General features: G+C 36.7%; 1 protein-coding gene across 2 annotated transcripts in view; it reads right to left on the bottom strand.

Annotated features, from left to right (window-relative positions):
- The window catches only part of HMCN2 (hemicentin 2), a 2,554,053-nt gene that overhangs the window by 958,895 nt on the left and 1,572,203 nt on the right, over nucleotides 1–22,955 (bottom strand). For both annotated transcript variants that reach the window (XM_044058392.1, XM_044058391.1), the window contains exons 47-49: nucleotides 20,624–20,737; nucleotides 7,796–7,882; nucleotides 5,642–5,833 (exon numbers count right to left, since the gene is read on the bottom strand). In XM_044058392.1, the coding sequence (XP_043914327.1) occupies nucleotides 5,642–5,833; nucleotides 7,796–7,882; nucleotides 20,624–20,737 (393 nt within the window). The remainder of the gene's footprint in view (nucleotides 1–5,641; nucleotides 5,834–7,795; nucleotides 7,883–20,623; nucleotides 20,738–22,955) is intronic.

Genomic DNA, 22,955 nt, shown 5'->3' with positions numbered 1-22,955 from the left:
TCTTGGTATGCAACTGCATGCCCAGTGATGTTTCTGATTTCTACCCATGATCTCTCTTGCTCTCTTATCTTTTTTTTCTCCCCACCTCCCCAATCTCACAAGTATGGAAAAATAATCTAACACTACAGATTTTTACAGTACAAAGATTACACTATATACTGATTTGACAAAGCCCAGTGATTATTAATAAATTATAAAACCAAGAGAACAGCCAAGGCTGGAAGGTAGGTACATACTTTTGGATATATGCCAAGAGAAGAGCTCATATATGAGTAAGATAAGTGGTGAGAGTGATGCAAGTTATGTTTATGTAAATTGTGTTCATCAGTGACTCTGTTTCAAATGGTTTTATGTATGTACTTATAAAAGTTATAAGAATGTGGACTGAGTGGTACAAATGAATGATCATGTCAACAAAGAATGAATGTAAAACTGCTTTAAAATTGCTAATTCTTTTAAGATGGTACCTTTCAACAATGCTTAAAAGTAACTTTAGAGCATCAATTGGTATTTCACAATTATTGTACATAATATGTAATGTATATAGCACTCTGTTTTCTTTGTATGATCATACTATAGAATTATTGTGTTTACTTCTTCATAGAAATATTTGTTGTTTAGCTTTAAAAACTGTAATTAATGCTGACATTATTTTCTCACTTGAATTGCTATGTTTTTTCTTTCTGTTGTTTTTTTCTGTTAATGTTTTTTCTGAACCTGGATCGCGACTGAAAAGGGTCAGCAGACCAGCCAACCTACCTGGTTAACAAATACTAAATAAAACAAGTAAATAAAATAAGTGTGGTATATGGCACAAGTTTTAGAAATGTCATGAGATGCTGTACTTACACTGCAGGTAAGTTCAGCAAAGACATAAGAGTGAGGGGTGTGTTAGTGTGTGTGTGTGTGTGTGTGTGTGTGTGTGTGTGTGTGTGTGTGTGTGTGTGTGTGTGTGTGTGTGTGTGTGTGTGTAAGAGGGAGTGCCTTTGCTATCATAAAACATGGGCCACAAGGAGGAACATTTCTAACATGGATGGATGGAAAGATCTTACATTTGTTCCAATACTACGGTTCAATTCAGAGACATGACAATAAGCTGAAAATGAGGTATTTCTCATTGCAGCCATACCTGTCTCTGAATCACATTTTCTCACCATCATTTTAATTGACCTGAGTTGGGCAATTAGTGTGAGTAGTGAGAAGTTCAGTCAATCCTAGTGAGTCTGCATAAATGTATATATTGTGGGTTGTAACAAATGGGTCTGTATATATGTAAGGTGGGTTTATATGCATGTATGTATGTATGTATATGTATATATATATATATATATATATATATATATATATATATATATATATATGTGTATGTGTATATGACAACTTTTATGCATAGATATGATTTGAGTTCCACTACGTTTCCTCAAGAGTGAAGAACATGGCAGCAGATGCATGAACCTAAACAGCTCAAAAACACAGAACACCTACACACACATATTTTGTATGAACAAATTGAAAAAAATAATAAAGAATGATTATTGAAAAAAAAAAGATATACAAGGCTTGTGCAATACAACAAACAAAAATGAAGTGTTTTTGAAGAAAACAAGACCCTTTCACCCTCAGCCATTACAAAGTAATCTCACTGAGAATTCTCTGTACCATAGAGAATTAACAATAAGTTAAATATAACCTAAAAACTTTTGCATGCATTCTCTGAGAGGCTGTCCCTGGAAATTAAAAAAATTATGAAAAAAACATCACATCTACACAAAGTGGGCAAGTGGCAATAAGCACTAATGATATTGAGCAATAAAGTTCAAGCAAATATTAATCCATCGGTCTGACATTGGGTAATTGGCTGGTATCCAGTAGTCTGTGTGGTGTATCAGTGTTCAGCCAATAGGACAGAGTAAGTCAGAACAGATTGACTGATCCATCCATCCATCCATCTATCCATCCATCCATCCATCCATCCATCCATCCATCCATCCATCCATCCATCCATCCATCCACAACCCTTTTTCTACTTTGCACATGGGATTGGGATGTCACTTAAACAGTGCCAATCATCTAGAGGCAAGGTTTACATCATCAGGTGACTAGCCATGCAGCAGTAATTCTTCCACACCACACTCACATGCAGACTCACACCTATGACCAATTTAGAGTGTCCAATCTATCTACTCATGTCTTTGGAATGTGGGAAGAAACCCACACAAACACGGGGAGGACATGCAGATTCCACACAGAAGGCACCCCAGCCGAGAATGGAACTGGGGACCTCTTGCTGTGAGGTGACAACAATATCTGCTGCACCACTGTGCCATCTGAGTTAGATCTCTTAGTGACAATGGATTTCTTAAGATCCCATTTTCTGTAAGATCTTCTGCTGTAGTTTACTTGAAACACTGTCTGTTGATCATGGCAAAGAATATAAAGCAAAGAAACACCTGCCAAAACAGATATCTGCCATCAAGTCTGATACATATCTAGTTAGGTAGGTACTATTAGTTTTACTTCCCCTTTATGGGTCTGACTCATGAATGATTGACAAACCACAAATCAATCTCACAGATCAAACAATCTATTTACATTTAAATATGCATTTTTGGAAATGTCCAAGGCACATCTAAGGGTTGGGCTGCCAACACTCCTGAACTTAGATTTTGTATAATAGTGGGGAAAGGTAAAACTTTCAATTAGGTACACAACAGTTGTGCACAGGCAGTGATTGCAAACAGTGCAAGTATTTAGTGTTCAATGTCAAAAATTTGTGTACTGGTGGTTGCAATCTAACCAATTAGTTGGTGATTATTTGTATGGAAAAGTTATACTCACATAAGAGTACAGCTAAATGACAAAGCTATCACCATTGCTATGGCAGGATACTTTCAGTGACACAGATGAGCCAGCAGTGAAACAACAACATGGAAAATCAAGCAAGTATCAGAGGTAGATAGTCCCTAAAAAAAGCTTGCTTCTGGCATATGAGGCTATACTTTTTAACATATTACCAATCTAGGCCCTATGGAATATCACAACAACCTACACACATACTTACATTCAAGAGCATTTAAAACAAAGTTAAAATTATGAATTAAACAAATGAAAATATCTTGTGAAATGCAATTTATATTAAAAGGCAGAAAACAGTAATATCAGTAATAATATAAACATTTCTTATGGTAATAATTAGTACACTCACAATTTTAATAACAGTACTGTAATATATTAGAATACTCGGACAAAACCATTTTTTTCTCTAAAGTTTTACAAACAACTTAATATTTTGGAAACTGTAAAACTGAGGCATACTGTCATGACAATTTTATTCATTCAGAATTGAGCTTTTGCATGACAGCAAGAAATTCTTCTCTGAGCGCTTATTACTAAAGATGTTTGCAGAAATATGAAAAAATATGCCTATATGTATAATTAACAACATAAATAAGACAATGTCTGTCAAGATGTGCAAGTTACAGAGCAAATGTCAATGACAGCTTTCTTATTTTCTAGGGTTCCAGTTCATGCCATGCAATAGATTTTATGTTACTTGGTTTTGGAAAGATTAATGCTGATTTGGAAATATTGCATATCTTTATATTATAATATTACTGGCTTATCTGTCAAGTATAGTATGCTATATGTGGACAGTGGCAACATATTTTTCTGTCTCCCTCTACAACAGTTTACTCAATGCTCCTCAACAATGTGTAACTCTCTCAGTTATGAAAATATCACTTTAAATATGAAACTATGAACAAGTGACAAACCGTGATTAATACCGGCAATGCAGAACATCCTACAGTAACAGTCTTGGTGTCATTTTGTTACTTACACCTCATTACCTATACCTCATGCCATCTTATGCTGCCTATTGTTAACTTTTAAGTTACATATATAAGCAAGCTACCCCCCAAAATATCAGGGTGCCATAAGGAGCTACGGGTGTTAAATGGAAAAGCACAGAAAATGTGTTATAGGCGTGAATTAATAAATGATGACAGCTGATGGCATTAAAGAAGAGTGTTTGCTGGGACTTGAAAAGCTCAGTAAAAGGATATTTCTGGCCACATCGGAACAACATTGGACTAAAAGTGTAAAACGCTAAATGGAACTAATGGCAATTACATCATCCTTTATCCACAAACAACATATTTTAAAATATTAAGCCATTTAATAATTATGTGCAGTCACCATTACTGTGCAAATTACCACAGTACTGTAATCCCGGACTGTGATATTTTGATTGGTAATTGTGGCTAACATGTTTGTGAACACTATTTATAAAAATGCCTGCGTTGTGAATCTCTGCTTGACCTCGATAACTGGCATGCCAAGCTTAAATGTGAATTATCTGTGATGGACACTTCCATCTGTAATCACAAGCATGCAGTTTGTTATTTTTTGTTTAAAGATGGAGATTGTGGTGGCAGACTGAATTCACTTCTCTCCAAGATACAATGAGCATGGAATTATTACATTTAAGTAGCAAGAAGTATGGGGAGCATAATCCACCCACATCGGGGTCGCTATTCCACTGGCAGTTTAATATTTAGTGATCACACTTTTGCGTGTTGATCACTAATGCAGTGAGCTCTAGTCACAGAGCTGTGTAGCTATAATACTTAAATTACAAAATGTATGCAAACACAAGCAAGCAAATTAAACTCAGTCAAAATAAAAAATGCCCATCAGTCCATCAACAAAAGGCATCACCATGAACAAATGACTAGTTAAATACTGCCTGAAAGAATATGAATAATTTATCCCTGGGATTCAATAAACTAAGTGTACACTGTTCTGAGTGAACAGACATAAATCACACCTTTTTTCAGCTTTAAATATTGACAAGGATTCATAAAAATTGCCACAAAGTGTAGACTACATGTACACTTAGTGTAATCTTTCTGAGTGACTAGAAAGCACAAAAAAAAGTGATAAGAATGTTCTTGAATACATATTGTGTACACTTAGTGTAGGTTTTATTGAATCTGGCCTGTTATATTTTGCTGCTATACATTTTTTGCTGACAGTTTGGATGATGGATAGTTTGAGGAAAATGGGTCCTTGTTATTGGGAAGACTAAACCTGCGGTCCTAACCTCAATATATTGAAAGTGAAAGAGTGATTGTGGATAAATAATGTATAAAAAAGTGATATCTTGGAGTAACCACCTTACACCAGCCTGAAGTAATCTCTTAGTATATATTGTAACAGAAACCTAAAGTTGCAATCGAACCTTAGCAGGTGAGTTTTACATCTTGATAACTGACATTTAAATCTTACAGCATTAGTAGACATTCCTGTTTTTGCATTCAAATTTAATAAGGAGCTAGGAAAAAACTGAACAACTACTTTTTAACACAATAATAAAATTATAAAAATGAACTGTACATGCAAAAATATTCATTTTGATCTTGTTCAGAAAATAAAGCAGAAGAAATGTAAATTTTGCTGAATAACAAGAAACCATATATAAATGAGTGTCATGCTGGTATATACCAATACATTATACCTTTCTTATCTCTCCACCATCAGCATCATGACCGTATTACACTCTCAGCCATGGGTAAAATTAGCAAGATCCACAAATATACAACATTGTGTCAAATGCTTTTCAAAGCAGGTTGCAGCTTACCTAGGACGTTAATCTGATAGTGTTTTGTTCTGTCAGCTATGCTGTTAGATGCCATGCAAGTGTAATGGCCACTGTAAAATAGGGTAGCATTTGTAATGTGCAGAACGGAGCTATCTGATGACAGATGATGGCTGCCTTGGTCCACTAACACAGAACCATCTTTAAGCCAAGTGATCTTTGGTTTTGGATTACCTGAAGGAGGGGAAAAAGATACAAAATTTAGTTACTATCTACAGAGACCATTGCAGTGCTCAACTGAAAGAAAGAAAAACAGCACCACCACAAATATACACACACACACACATGCATGCATGCGTGAATAAACTTACTGAAAATTCCAGCTTATCAAAATTGCTGGAGCACAGGACATTGAAACAATACAGGAGCAAACTTTTTGGAGAGCAGATGTACCACGTAATACCCATTTACTTAATACAACCAATGCCAGGGTCCTACAATAACACAGAAAGAGAGCCCATATGTTGCATTTTCAGTAAGCTTGGCAAGTTATATATTTGAGAAGTTTCAGTGTTACAGAAATATATTTTGCAAAACAGCTCAGGGCTTACCCTGTAGTCACTGCTGTATTGTTTCTGAACTTAAGAAGTGATTTTGGCCAGTATTACTTTTAAAAGAAGGTTAACTACTTTAAGAGACTGAGAAAAAATTGGAGTTGCACCTGCAAACAAATGGATGTTGCCAGGAAAGTCCACTTGCGTGGTTAACAGATAGCTATGAATGAATGAATAAATAAAATAAAATGTGAGGTTTTGGAGGTGAGGGACAGAAAAAAGCAAAATTACAATGGCTACTCCCCAAGCTGAGGCTAACAGTTGAGGGGAAAAGAAATAAATGGTGTGAGAAGACAGGGGATGGCTCAACAGGTGGTCAGAGGCACAGACCATGCAGATGCCAGTGTATAGGTTATTACATTTCTCCAGGTATTGCACCAGATGAAGTACTTTGTCTTGGATCTGAAGGAGAAGAATACTACAAATATTAAGTGCTAGTATGGGAAAGGGTGAGGATAGTGCAGGGCAGGATGACAATGGGGCTTCCAGAGTTTCACAGATGTATAGCAGCAACACATGTGAGGATGATCACGAGAACAGAAGAAAAAGTGAAATGGAATAGATGTACTAGGACATGAGATGGCATGTGCAGCTAAGGAAAGGTTATGTGGTGGAGGGGATAAGCAGCAGACAAGGAAAAATGATGCATATGAAAAGCAGGAAGTGCTGAGGAGCCTATCTTAGTGGGCAAAAGGGACTGCTGAAGGGGAAGGAGTGGGATAAAGAGTAAGCCCAGCTCTGGGAAAGTCTGGAAGGAGGAAAGGAAATGTGGAATATGCTTTAAGTTCAGAAAAGGTTAAACCTGATGTGGGGAAGTTGGTTGGGGGAGTGGAAGGAGTGGAACTTATTTACCAGGACAAGGAAGGAAGGGCAAGAACTGAGAGAAACTGGAGAAATTTAAGAGATACTGGAGTGAGCAGAGGGTAGGTTCAAGGGTAAGTTGAGGTGTTATTTAATGGAAATTATGAGAGATGAAAGCCAGGGGGTTGTGGAAGAGATTGGTTATGGGTTGAATTGAGACAAAGATTTTCACACAGCTGTTGCAAGACATCTTGTGACTGAGGTGGGAAAGGTTTTTGTCGTAAGGCAAGTCTTTGGCAATGTTAGGACGAGGTATGAGACCTGTGTATGTCTTGGAATTATAGATGAGTAGAAGAGTAAAGAGGTTATGCGAGGGACGAGAGGGGTGCTTGGAACATGTTTATACAAGAACTGGGGGAGGATGCTGTTTGTGGTGGTATGGAAGGAGCACGGATACTTTCAGGAATTGATGATGTCAGGATGGGTGAAGTTTAGGGTTGCCAGAAAGTAAAATCAAGAGGCACAGAAGCACAGTCTGTTCACAAAGGAAGTGCAAAGTAGTGTAGGCAAATGAGGGGGTGAGGGTATACAGATTGAAACCCAGAGGCAGTAGCAAGCAAGAAGTACTAAACTGGAACTCTAATAAGGTTCTTGGAAACCTTCACCTGATTCATGAGCAAACAGTTAACTTCCTGGTAAATCACTTTAATAAACTGTTTACAAATAATTACAACAGAAATTTCCATTCTCAGACATTGGTTTTCCTGCTTGTTCAACTTACCAATTGTTCTGCAGGTCAGATTGATGGACTGCTCTGCTTTCACCTTTAGGTTTTCAACTTCATCTTCACCTTCAATGCTAGGAGGAACTGTGGTAGAAAATGATATATTACTATGTTACATTACAATGAAAAGCTCATCGAGTCTGCTGTCTAATTAGCAATGCCCACTATAACAATACAGATGCACAATGTGAAACTCTATAGAGATCGTGAGCCATCATGCAGCAAAAAGACATATATTGTCATACATTGCGATAAAATTATCGTAGCATTGCATTTTGTAGGTGTGTGTGTGTGTGCGTGCATGTGTCTGAAATTTCCATTATTCTCTCATGTTTAAACCTTTGTCAAGCCCTCTAAATTCCTTCTCATATCTCTTTCAGACTTACTTCTGCCCTGTTTTAAATGTCTTTTTTCATTTTATCCCACTCACTAGCTTTTCTTCTCTAGAAATTTGTGTCTTCCCTAATATCTTTTGAATAATTTCAACCACCTATTCTTTAAATTCCTTTCTTTTTAACAAGTAAATAGGAAAGCACCAGTGTCTTATTTTACTTTACTACCCTGCATCTGTATCTTAGTTTGTATTGGTGCATGATGTTAAATAGTTATTGGATGTATATCAAACCTTTCAAGTAAGTACCCGTGCTCCTGTGAAATTTAATTCTACCTGGTCTAGCTGAGTTATTGTATTTTGAGGAATAATACGTAAATTATGTCTGAGTTCCTACTACTGAATTCATATCTCGCATACCAAATATTGTCATATATTTCTTTAAAATATATCCTCTTGTATTATATTTTTCATTTGATGTCTCCCTGATATATCTTTACTATTGAAAACCAAGTTCCATACCCCACTCATAAATAATATTCCCTGATGAAAGTTGCCTCTTTTTCTAAAATTATTTTAAGCTACATAATATGAGTTTTAGATGAAATATAAATACACTCAAGCATAATACTCATCCCCTACTGCCACAAATCTACCAATATTGTATTTTTATCCACTTTTATTACTATTAGAACCACTCAAGTATTCAGTATTAGAGAAAAAAGAAAAGGGGAGTACTAACATCCTGTTGAATGTCTAACATGAAATCGTTTCTTTGCCAAATTCATATGCTTAATTCTATCCAAACATGTTTTCTGCAACACTGTTTTAACTCATTCTTCTTACTATAATTTAATACTTTTTGTTTTTGTGTATACCTGTAAGACCATTTACATTTCATAATAACATGGACAGAGTAGCTATTACAATAGAAAGCTGTTACTCCTACCGATTTTACAACAAATATTTTAATGTATATTTCCAACTTTTAGCTTACATGCTTAACACTATTATTTGACAGGCTAATTTCTTATTAATTGCTTTCTGTCATTTCCTTCTGAGCCCATGTCATATTTTTCAAGGCATTTTGCTTCAGTGAAAACACTCATTAAGATTATTTTAAAAAACACTAATTAGATTTTCATAACCCATATCTTCTGCCTTACACACAAAATGATGTGTGTTTTAAAAAAAAAAAAATTACATTTCCTGATTGCAGCAGTACCATATTCACACTTATGCTGATTGCCATCAGTTCTTTTTTATCTCTGTTCTCCTCCCAGATGTGAAAAACAACTTGTATGTTTTCACTAAGCATTAACTGTTAGCCCTAAGAAAAGTGGACTGGCTACTTTTAAATAATCAGAACTGTGCACTGTGAATTAACACTGGAGGCAATTAATTGTTAAATGATCTATTTCCTTCAAACTTAATTTTTCAGTTAACATTCCACACAGCAAACAGTGACAGACATATCATAATTAACTGCTTGCATTGTAGACTGCTCATCTCCAAGTAAAGACAGTTATGAGGACAAAAATACAGCTATGAACTTTGCGGATTCATGAAAGAATCTTAAATTTCACCCAGAACCCACTATCCAGACACCCTCATGATTAACTACATGCAGTTGTTGACTTACTTACCACTGAGAGTACTTGCTAATGGGAAAAATATCCAGTGAGTTTGTAAATGCAAAACAAAGTTACTATTTTCCATCTTTTCATCATTTGCCTTATTTTTCAAACTTTTTTGCTTAAAAATTGTCTACAGCTTAAACCAATGACATTAATCTAAAGCCACTTAGATAAAAACAGGAGAAATTATAATAATTCTATATTTAATACAATAAATATATGTTTGAATCCCTCACCCAAGCAGCCCAAGTTCACAGAATTATATTAACCTGCTGCATTCCAGCCTTCCTTACATCACTAGTGTAAAGCTTAGATACATTTCAACCAAGAAGAAAGTAATTTCTTGCTTTAATATCAACAACATATACAGCAGTCACTAACAAAACTCCCCACCTCACATTTAAAATACCCATGGCTGCACCCCAAACAAAACTGCTTTGTAATATAACGTGGAATTTACAAATAACATTTTATACAAATATTAATAAAAAACAACAATTGTTGTGCTTATACTTAATTCTTCAGTTCCTTCAGTGGCCTTCTAAGCATTAAGGACATAGAGGGTATATGCCTTACAGTTCTCCCACAACTTCCACACAATCAGCAAAATTCACCAGCATCCCAGCAACTTTAAATATACTAATTCTGAGATCTTACAACATTAGGAAAAGGAATAGATTTCCTTATATCACTGTCTGCCAATCTCACAGAAGACATATACCATGCTACAATTTAGCAATGTAAGTTAATGGAACATATGTATTCACATACATTGCCATTTCCAACAAATGGGACATTTTCATTTAACTACAGTGTTCGATTAAATGGAATTTGATCAAATGTTGCAGAAGTTGGACTGAGAACAAATGCCCTCAGTGGGAGACAGAGTCCAGAGGTACAAGCAATTAATCATGATAAGTCTCAACCACTTCTGCAAAGTCACATTTCACGTCTAATTATATATTTAATGGAACTGATACTTTTCAGTTTACCATGTATTCACTAATATTACAATGTTACTGATCTTCTTAATGATCTTATCCATCTTCCAGAACTAGTTTCTGGTTCAAGTCCAAGGTATTCTTAAGTCTACTAGTCAGCTCCTGATTTTTTTTTTTGGTCACTGAAACATTTTCCATTGGAACGATGGAAAGATTTCACAGGCAAAGTGTCCTTATGTTTTTTTTATTGGTGTCAAAAGAATGAGAGGCAGAGTCCCATTTTTTTAGTTTCCTTCTTAGTATGTTCTGAATCTAAAAATGTCTTTGATTCTCCAAGAAAAAAATATTCTAAAGATAGCTGAATATAGTATCTTGAATATCATATCTGACTTTCAACATTCCCTGACTGCTGGGATGAACATATTTCTCTTTGGAATGCTGTACAGTGCATTTTCCACAAACACATTGGTATCACCAATTTTTAATGCTTTTCCTTTTTGCCATAGTTTTCTCAGGAGCAGCGCATTCCAGTTGTACATTTGCATTTTTTTTTTAACCAGTCAGTACTACAATTATTACTAAACTACTCAAAAAAACTGAAGTCAACAACCCCAGCAGTAGACAAAATACCAGCGGAATTCCTACAAATTACTGCAGAGGCCATAGCCTATCCTGTATCCATTCTCATCAACAGATCTATAACTGAATCCAAAGTACCTAAATCACGGAAAATATCACACATAATACCATTACATAAAGGGGGACAATCCCTTGAACTTCGTAACTACCGCCCTATTGCAATACTATCACCCCTATCAAAGATTCTAGAGAGAGTAGTCCACTCACAACTAATGAATTTTCTGCTTCACAACAATCTATTATCACAATCCCAACATGGATTCAGACCTTCACACAGTACTACCACAGCATTGCTATCCTTCACAAACAATATTAATACCCACAGAAACAACAGCCTGTTTGTATCCTCCATATACATAGACCTATCCAAAACCTTTGTTATGGTGAACCACAGTTTACTACTAGAAAAACTTGCCACTCTTAACATAAACGCTTCCACCTTATCCTGGTTCAGTAGCTATTTATCTAACCGACAGCAAGCTGTTCTCTGGGAAAACCACCTATCACCCCTACTCCCAATAACCATTGGTGTACCACAAGGATCCATCCTTGGCCCACTATTATCCTCATTATTCACTAATGACATAGCATCATCCCTGCCCTCTACCTCAATAGTCCAATACGCAGATGATACCACTATAATAAGTGCTGCTAGCACCCTTGATAAACTCCAAATTATAACCCAAAATAACTTTACCCTTGCTGAAGAATGGTTCACCAACATCAAACTGCTGCTTAACCCAAAGAAAACTCAACTTATTCTTTTTAGCCCAAGTAGATCCCCCCCCTCACAAAAAATAACTTTTCAATAATATCCAAAGACAATACTACCATTACTCCTACACCTCACACCAAGCTCTTAGGAGTAGTAATTGATAATAAACTTAAATATGACATCCATATTTCTCAAACAATCAAGAAAGTCAATAAAAAGATAGGACTCCTTTATAGAAACCACAACTACATGACCAGACACACAAAAGCCACCATAGCTAGAACTCATCTGTTATCTACACTTCTGTATGCCTCCCCAATCACCTTCACCAAGCAGAGCTTTCTAAAATTGAATCATGCTACAAAAAAATTGCCAAATTTGCTAATGAGGCCACACATAGGTCCCATCACTGCCAATGTCTCCGACAACTCAACTGGCTTGAATTACCCCAAATCCTTCTGCTCAACCAACTCACCACTGTCCATAAGCTCTACTACCTTTCTTTGAAAACCCCTGCCTTGCAACAAATAATTCAACACTATACTCCCTCCAGAAACCTAAGATCAGCACAACAAAACCACATAATGGTCACCAAGCACAAAAATGAAGCTGGCAAATCACTCTACGCCTGCTGCATTGCAAAAACCTGGAACCTTCTACGCAATCACCTAACCTCAACATCCTCACCTTACCTCTTCAAAAAATACATCAAATCACATTTTATGCAAAACTGGCTATGTTCATGTCTTCCCCCAGGCTAGACCTAATAATTCACTATCAATACTCACTCAAATAAACACCATTGTTCTCAACCACTAATAGCTTAATGACACAAAGCTGTAAAACAAATTATGCTCTACTGTCTTACCCCTTTTGCACAAATTTTAGAAGATACTCCAATATAACTCGTATCAAACTACTGTTTTTTATCTGTATTCAACCAACATACTGTACTCTGAGTCGAAATATCCTGTACCTTGCAAATATTACCACTGTAAGGTAATGAACTGTAACTGTCTGCATGAATGCGGTCTTATATTATACTAATGTTAACTAATGCTTTGTATAACTGGAAATGTTAACCAATATAATGTACTGTCATATTCGTGGAGCTTTTCTTCCCGGGCCTCCGCTGAAAATGGATCTGTGTCCAGTCGGACATTCCCAGTAAACATATGTAAAATAAAATAAAATTAAAAAAAATAAAAAGATCTTGGCTGCTTTCTCAAGGCCAGATTTGGTGCACATACATAATGTCCTCTCTTGATTAATGAATCTTGTTGTAGAACACCAGCCAAGCTGCTTATTTGTTTGTTCATAAAATTAATGCAGTATGTTCCTTCCAGTTTCTAAGGTACAGCAAAACATTTCTGCATGCTCTATCTTTTAACTTTACTATTTTTTGAAAGTGCTCCTCCTGTGAAGCCTCATGTTCAGAAAGCCTTTTGTTAATTTCATTCTCTAATTTTTCAGTTTTATTAGTTCATCTTAATTGCTAGTTACTTCTTATATTTTATCAGTCTTTTGTTACCTGACTTTATGTATTCCTTTAGTATTATACTTATTTTAAACACCTCTGTATGCATTTTATTTATATTTTTCCTCTAAATTACTGGAAGCCATCTCCTGTACCAAAGCTGAAACCTGAATTACTTTTTGCTTCACAGCTGCATGATTCTTTACAGCCAGAGTTTTCTTTTCCTTTTCTGGTTGATTTTCTATTACTTTCTACAAATCTCTTCTTTGCTGTCATCTAGGCAATATAATTAGTAGCCAGTAGTTGAGTTTTACCTTACTTTTACTGTCTCTTTTTTTAAGGTTCACATAGATAAAGTTCATATATTAATACTAGGCTAACTGCCCTTGGGGGCCACTTTGAGACAAGCCAATTACCCCATGTAGGAATCAAACTCTGCACTTTGCATCTGTAAGGTAAATACCTTAACCATTACACCAATCTCCCAACATAAGTTCATAAATTAGTGCCAGGCTAACTGCCCTTGTGGGCCATTATAAGCACAGCCAATTACCCCATGTGAGAATCAAACCATGCACCTTGTACCTATAAGGTGAACAGCTTAACCACTGTGCCAACCTCCCACACTAGTAATAATCCTATTTGGCAACTAGGTAAAGGCCCACTGGATACACACAGTCCTTTTTCAGGATTGACCTGGGAGCAATCTCTAGTTAAGTGACTTGCTGAAGGCCACACAGGAGGCATATGAGGACTGAAAGAATCAAATCCTGTACCACAGGAACTAATGCTTAAAACCTTAACCTCTGCACCAATTGCCAGCTATAATAGCAAAGCATAAAGAGAACACTCCTGCCTGGTCCCCCACAATTCCATTCTTAGGTGAGTTGAGGTTGAAATACTCAGCATATTTTTAGGAAGTGGGAGTAACCTCACAGCAGCACAAGGAGAACATGCAAACTTCATATAAACATTGACAGGTAGTCAGGATTGAACCTTGTATCTTGTGTGTGGGAGGCAAAGATCTTAACAATTATGCTAACTGCCTAGGCCCAATAAATGACTTTTCCTTACAGATGAATATTAGGCTAACTGCCCCGAGAGTTTATTTTAAGCATAGCCAATAACCAGAGGTCAGAATCAAACCCTGGTCCTTTGTGTCTATGAGGCAAGCACCATAACCATTATACCAACTCCCAAGTCTAGTCACTTTTGTATTTTCACACAGGGATATCTCTAATTAATCTGTTGATTAGCATGCAGCCATCTTGGAAGTCCATTATTTAGCAGCATTTGATCAAATTTTATCTCACTTAATGCTGTAGTTTAATGAAAATGTTGGAATTAGCAGTGTAAGAAGATATGCATGTTCCATTAACTTGCACTGCTAAGTTGTAGCATGCTGTATGCTTTCCATTAGAGTGGTGGACAGTTGGGTAAGGGAATTTGGTCTTTTCCACACTGTGATACAATCTCAGAATTTGGATATTTAAAGTCGTGGAGGTGTGGGGGGTCACAGTCGCCCGCATGAGGAATACAGTGAACTACCCCTCTGTGAAAACATGTTTTTTTGTATTCTACTTAGGTTTTGTGCTATTCAGTAGGTTCAATGGAACATACTGGTTTTGATGTTTTGTTCTTTTATATACTGAATCTCAATGTTCCTTGACATTGACGATTTAATATAAACCCAATAATAAACCAAATTTATATAAAATGTTAAAATCTGGCATTCCATCATTTATTTAGTTGACAGTCACTGAAAGATACCTACTTGCCTCTGGCCTTAGTTGTACAGACTTCTCTTCATATTTAGTCTTAAGTCTTTTATGAATTTTTTTCAGTTTTCATAAACACTTTTTTTTGTTTTGACCAAGTTTCCTTCAATTTTTGGAGATAATTGTTTACCCTCATCCATCCAAGTCTCCACTTAGGTGCTTTCTCACACTGTGTCCTAAATGAAGCACATTTCTAGAATGTGCTTTCCTCTTGAAAAATTTCAGTAATCATGCCATCACAAAGTACTAAAAAACATTCAACCAGTTCAGTGATATCAATATGAGATGTAATGAAAGTTATCTCACCTTCGTTGGCAGCAAGTGATATTTTATTATGTAATACAGAGGCTGTTTAATGCATGAAAAATGTAATATGGTAGAAATGCTGTATCTAACAGTTTATGTATACTATGAACTGTGGTAAGAAGCTGATAGAGGTACATATGATACATTAAATAAGGTACCTGTACTAGTTCAGTGTATGTGAGGTCATAATGAAAAAATCATGAGTAAGAAATCAAAAAATCCAGATATTTGCTATTGTATAGTGGGACTGACACTCTCGGTAGTTTCATTGCAGACAGAATTCATGGAAACCTGTAGAAAGATCCTGAGGAGAACTACTGAACTGAATGGAAGTTAAACTCATGGAAATGGTTGCAACATTTGGGTCTGCACCAAGAAGGAAATCCATTAGCATTGAGCATTGGACTCAATAAAGTGCGAGTTATTTGCCAAACTGCAATTGTTTGAGCTGTGACTTACTGAACTAGCTATATTATGTGAAAAAGTTGCTCTCAAAGACTTACCTTGTACATTGTGTTACTGTAAGTAATGAACTTTCACATTTTGCCACTGTTAATAAGCTGGAACCATGTGATGGTGGAACTTGATGAATAGCATCACTGAATACATTTAAGTAAAAAATATGGATAACATTATGAGATAAATGGAAAATATATGGTCAGAGAAAATAGAAGCACTATGGTCTACAACTCTTACCCTGAAAAGTATGAAATCAAATAAAATGTCTGACAAATCTGAAGTGTGTACACATGCAGTTGCAGGGATAAGTTACTGTGTGGTAGTGAGGGTACTTATCATAGGAGATTACTAGGCTAATGGCCCAAGGGCCCTTACAAGCCTAGTCAAGTTTAATCCATGTTCCCAAGGGTGTCTGGTTCAAGCAGACACTAAAATCAGCACCTAATTGCCCTTGTCCAAGAAGGGACACAGGTGGAACCCCCAGAGTGAATTTCCAGTTAACCATCCAATCGTTCATATTGCACTTAAAATAAGGCCAATGTTTGTTTAATGTGACTAGGAAGCTTGCACCAAGGGTGGGGCAACCTCTGTGAGATAAATCTGTCTCTCCAGCAAGTTCTTTTGATGTCACATATCAGGTTAAGGTCCTTAGAGTGAGTGCCCTGTGTGTCATTTGACTTGTAAATGTGCAGCATTTCCATTAGAGCTGGGTCAGAGATTGCTCTACATGCAAGGCACAGGTCACCTCTAAGCAGTCCGTACAACACATAGTCCAGTGACAATGATTTCAGTCCATCTGCATAAGACAGATTTTGATGACCTTGAATTTTCTTTTTAAGGAACCTTTGTGGTCTCTCCAATTGCTGCAGGTGTTTGGAAAGGAACATACCAAATGGAGCATTGTACTCTATTATTGACTTGATGAGGGAAGCGTACAGGGAGGTTACTTATGAGATGAGCAATATAAATGGCTGTTTTTACCTCTGTGGGGACATGGTGATCGAAATTAAGGTTGCTGTCAAACCATGCACCCAGATCTCTCACCAGTGACTGTGTGCTTAGGGTACTGCTAATGATGTGGTAGTTTGCAGGGACATCACCCTTGCCAAACGGGATGACAATGCATTTTTTTTCAACAATGGCACCAGTCATTAGTCTGCATAAGACCCTCTTGCAAGATGTTGACATTGCTAAGGGTTTCAATGACTGCTCCCAGTTTGCAGTCATCAGCAAACTTGGTTAGCCACAGTCCTTTAGTTTTATCCTGAATTTTGGAGAAGTAGATTCCGAACAGAAGGGGTCCCACAACTGATCCCTGTGAAGTGTCACTGGTTACAGGTCTGCTGGAGGAGGTGGAGTCCCCTATTTTGACAGTATGAGTTCTATCAGTGAGCCAATTTGCAACCCACCTGACAATATATGGGTTGATTCCCAGCTGGGTGAGTTTATCAATAATGTCTGAGTGGGGGATTGTATCAAAGCCCTTGGCTAAGTCTAGGTAGGCTGTATGCACAGATTTGCCCTCATCTAGAGCTTTGGTGACTGTCTGTCTCGAAGAAGTCCACCAAGTTTAACAGGCATGATATCCCCTTAAAAAGCCAAACTGGGTGGGGTCGAGCATTTGGAGATTTTCTATATCTTTGTTAAAATAAGAACCCTAATGATTTGTTCTGTGGTCTTGCAGATAAAGCTGGTCAGGCTAATGGGTGTATAGTTCCCGGGGTCCGTGGATGCACCACCTTTGCGCAAAGAGATGATGGTAGTTGATGGTGGACTATAAAGGTAGACCACATAGGAATAAAAATAATAAACCAGTGGATAAAATATTTTTTGTAACCACTTATGGTGTTTATATGGAAAAGTTGGTTAAAATAATTATGACCCATTGGAATTATTTAATACAGGATCCTTTTTTGGGAGAATTATTACCTCAAAGACCTATACGGTGTCATATAAATGGGGGAAAAGTATTAAAGATATGTTGGTGCATGCCCAGTTTAATTTTCCTGCAATAAGGCTGAATAAACATATCAAATTTAGGTTTTAGAGCTTGTGGACATTGTAGTATATGTAGTCATACAGTGTGTTCTTTTGATAAAATAAATGGACAGAAGCTTGATTTTCATGACAGTTATGGCTGTGTGACGGAAGGAATTATATATGTTCTTAAATGTGAATGTAATTTATTTTATATAGGGGAATCTAAACAAAGTTTCAGTGTCAGATTTTTAGAACATTTAAGAAATATTAGAAATGAAAAGGTGGAAAGCCCATTTGGGACTACATTTTAAAATGTACCATAATAGTAATGGGAGCAAATTAGAAGGTACTATTTTGGAAAAAGTGCATTGTGAAAGAGGTATGTGTTTAAAAAGTAAATTGCAATGGAAAGAAGCACTTTTTATTTTAAAACTTGACACCCTGCATCCTAATGGGTTAAACAGAGAGCTTAATTGGAAATGGCTCTTGTAACGGGTTGTTCTTAATTGCTTTATTAATGCTGTTTTAATATATAAATGAAGTGAAGAATTGGTATTGTTATACTCTGCTAAAGGCACTGGCCGAGGCGCTAGAGAGAGAGAGAAGTCAAGTTTGTTACTAAGAAAAATAAATCTTTGGATTCACTGGCTGAGTCATTTTTTGGATTTGTTTTTTCTGAGTTTATCAATAATGTCTGAGTGGGGGATTGTATCAAAGGCCTTGGCTAAGTCTAGGTAGGCTGTATGCACAGATTTGCCTTCGTCTAGAGCTTTGGTGACTGTCTGTCTCGAAGAAGTCCACCAAGTTTAACAGGCATGATCTCCCCTTACAAAGCCAAACTGGGTGGGGTCGAGCATTTGGAGATTTTATATATCTTTGTTAATAAGAACCCTAATGATTTGTTCTGTGGCCTTGTAGATAAAGCTGGTCAGGCTAATGGGTGTATAGTTCCCGGGGTCCGTTGATGCACCTCCTTTGTGCAAAGAGATGACGGTAGCTGTCATTATATGAAGTGAATGCCTCAGATGAAAGACTGAGAAGGGGTGAAGGGGAGAGGAAAAGCATACAAAAATAATGACAGCAAACCTGCCACATTATGCTGTGATTTATAGTGGTATGATAATATGAGTACTGTACAGGTGAGAACGTTGAAGACATATCTAACTTAGGAAAGGAATGAAATTAGGCAAAACGTTTCTGCAAACCTTCAGTTGAATATTTTAGTACTAGGTAAAACATGCTACAAGATGCAGCTGCAGTTGCAAAAATTATTTTAAATCCTTCTTTAAGCTGCCTTGTCTTCAGCCTAAAAATCACAAGTTCCAGTTGTTTGTATTCCCTAACCAATCTAACCAACTGGGTATCAAAGCTTACTAGGGATAAGTCTTGGCAATCTACACATCATAGTAAGTATTACCTTCATCTTTTCTGTACTTTGTGCTTTTCTTTTTTTCTTTGCTGCGTGGCAAATTCCTAATTTAAACTATACTTCATCAGATTTCATTGAAAAGACTTAAAAAGAATTACAGTATACAAAAATGCAAGCTTTTCTTTCACAGTTCATTGGTTACATCAGTAAAGGATATAAGATTAATCACATTGTGTGGGAAGTCCTGATTAAATATAATTCTGTTATAGTACAGAATGCAAGTGTAGGAAGAATGTTTAGGGTAAGTGTCTATATCCTTTCATCCATTAGTTTTGTTGTGCAAAATTAATTTGATTTTACATAGGTGAAAGGCAAAAGTATTGCTGCGAAGGTAAAAGGCATATGTTTTGTTGTATTCTATGAATGTGCAAAGTAGTGTTAGAATAATTTTAATAACAAAAGTTCTATTTAGCCAGCCGGAGCTGCATTACTATCCTCATGGTCTGTAATTTGGTGCCTTTGGAGTTGATAGCATTCAGTTCTGCAGAAGTGACTTACACACAGCAGGAACTCTGAGAAGTGTCTCTTATTGAGGAGGAACAATTGAATAAAGACCTTATATAACAGACTGATGCATGTGTTTTGAATTGTACTGTTTTTTATTTGAAGTGTTTACTGAGGAAATGTCTAGTCATTATTAATAATTTTAGTTCACCATGACGTCTGAAGTGTGTTATTGTTCTCTGACAGTTTATCCGTAATGCTTTTTTCTTGTACATCAATAACACAGTGGTATCTTCATACTGACAGTGCATAAAGCAACCCCTAATCTGTGCATCTACCAATTTACCAAATCATAAACAAATAAATCTGATGGCAAACAGATCAAATTTCTTTTGAACAACATGGTACATTGTTGCTTCAGGAACCGTTTTCAATTTATAAGTAGCACTATTTTCAATTACATTATTTTTCAGGACAGCTACTGATTCTCCTTGGGCTACAAACCACGTACAAACCATATTTACAATTTCATGGAGAAGGATCTTATTTCATCATTCTCACTGCTACTACTACTAGATATGTAACTTTTTTTTCTCAAAAAATGTTTTATTGGAATTTTATATAAAAGCAGTTACGAATGCTGACTGATTTTGTGCAGTTTTTTTTTAATTAGTTGTTGCTCTGCTTACCCCATACATCCACCATGAAATTCTTCTCGACTTTTCCAGCTGCACTGCTGGCGACACAGGTGTAGTTTCCATCATCATGATTTCGCACATGTGTCAGTTTCAGCCAGCGCCCACCTAAGGACACACATGAAAATAAAATATACAGTATTTTTGACTTTACTTATATGCATGCAATAGCATCAATATGCTCTTGAAACGGAACATTTTCAAGAATTAGCCATGTGGTGCATCTCTCAAAATTATCACTTGATAATATAATTAACTTCAGATTAAGATATTGCCATTAGTGATTAAAATATAAACGTCTTCCTCTCTAGATATATAGCCTTACTAACTAGTACAATGTTTTGACAGGAAAAACACGGCATGGACCAGCTGAAATAAGGCCAGACAGAAACCTGAAGACAGGAAGGGGAGGACTCTATGACAGTGGGGAAACAGGAGGATGAAGAAAGCTGGAGGCTCAGACAGCCACACAGGCTATTTTATTTAGTTAAAGATTTCAGTGAAAGTATAAACTGGATGAGAAAAGAGATTTGACTGGATGGCAAGTTTCAGAATTTAAGTATATGCAAGCACCTGAAACCAGATAAATGATAGGATAGCAATGGGATCTTAACTTACTGTGTGTCTAGGCACAGAAACTCTGGAGGTGGGTACAATGTTAGGTTAAAAACTGATAAGAAGTAATCTAATAGGGTGCTCTCCATGTAAAATGATATATCGGTAGCCATTTGTTTCCAGCACTCAAGAGATAGAGGCCAGTGGCATCACAGGCAGGAGCACCAGACAGATTTCAAATGCTCATCTTTTCTTGTTGAGTCGTTTTTGGCTGCACTGAAAGGTAAGCATTGTACAAGGCACTGTAGAAAACTAAGTAAAAGAGGAAAAGTAGAAGGATGGCAAAATTTACTAAACAAAGATAAACAAAATAAATAGGAACATATTAATCAGTCAGTCTGACACCTGTTAGTACCAGTCACAGTCAAGTAAAACAAAACCAGAAAATCAAACCACATTCATATAAAAAAGATAACTCTTCAGAAGTGTCAGAAAATGTGCAAATAATTAAATGTTGCAAGTGAAAAAAACACCTTCAGATGCAGATTATAAAGAGAAATGCCAGCTGGTCAGTTAACCACAGGGCATACAGGGTAGTCTAAGGGCCAAATCCATCAGGGACTTATAAGATCTGCATTCACCAGTGTTTTAAGTGCCAGTGAAGTAAATTCCTAACCTAGCATATGGCTGGCAGATTTTGCAAGAGATGGACAAGCAGGTAGGTGAAGTGTTCCAGGTGCTGGCATGTGGCTCAAGGACTTGTGAGACAGGCTAAGTTGTACGGGTTGTAGGACAGGGAAGCTGAAATAGTAAATACAGGATGCCAGTATGGAAAATGAAAATTTAAATTTCAGACAGCGTGAAGTAAGTGGAGATGGGAACACAACAGCTTTAAGATGTGGTACGTGTCTATTGCTGGTAAGGGGTGGGGTGGGGAGGTCTGAGGAGAAATCAACACGGTGATTAGTGGGAGGAGATAAGGGAACAGGACCTGGTTACTCCATCTCTGTCTCATTTTATGACCTGTGGCAGCAATAAGAATGGAGTATGTTTCCAGCATGTGGGATCTTGTAATAATTCTCAGTAATGTGCAGATATGTCAGGAAGAGATGTGAACCGTTTCCAAGCCATCATGTTACCATGTGAGGAAGACCACATAAATCAAATGCATATTTCCTTCTGAGAATTTCAATGGTAGTTCATGCATTGGTTTCCTTATGCTCAAACTATTGTAGTACCATTTACATGGGCGCCCTGACATTGAACTTGACAGTTTGCAGCTAGTGCAGAACTCTTCTGCATGGTTACCAATTGGTACTTCATGTTACCAAAATATTACTCCCTAATGGCGGAGTCTGTATTATTGGCTGCTTACAGTTAATTCATTCAAAAGTCTTCTGTTAGTGCCTTTAGCTCTGCATGATATGGGACTCAAACATTAATCAGCTGACAGGTCCCTGCAGCCATCCCATACTTTCTGCTCTGCCAATGTGGGACTGCTATTGGCTCTGAGGGTATGTCATGATGCTTGGGGAGTTAGGTCATCTGTTTATTAAACCCCATACCTCTGGGATTTATTACCACAATGACTTGAGGAGTCCTTGACTTTGGCTACCTTTAAAGAGATTCCTTAAGCTGTATCTCTAGAACTTTGTTTGCTCAAATTATAACAGTTATTAATTGGAATTAAGCAATATTTGCCTAACATTAGCTTTTCTGCTGAAAATGACATATGTACACAGATTACTAGTATAATGTTAAAGTAACTGTT

Source organism: Protopterus annectens, chromosome 16.part0 (genome assembly GCF_019279795.1).
Source record: "Protopterus annectens isolate FY-2018-M chromosome 16.part0, PAN1.0, whole genome shotgun sequence".
Lineage (NCBI taxonomy): Eukaryota > Metazoa > Chordata > Ceratodontiformes > Protopteridae > Protopterus > Protopterus annectens.
Note: the sequence above shows the minus strand (reverse complement) of the source record. Positions and strands in the feature narration are given on the sequence as shown.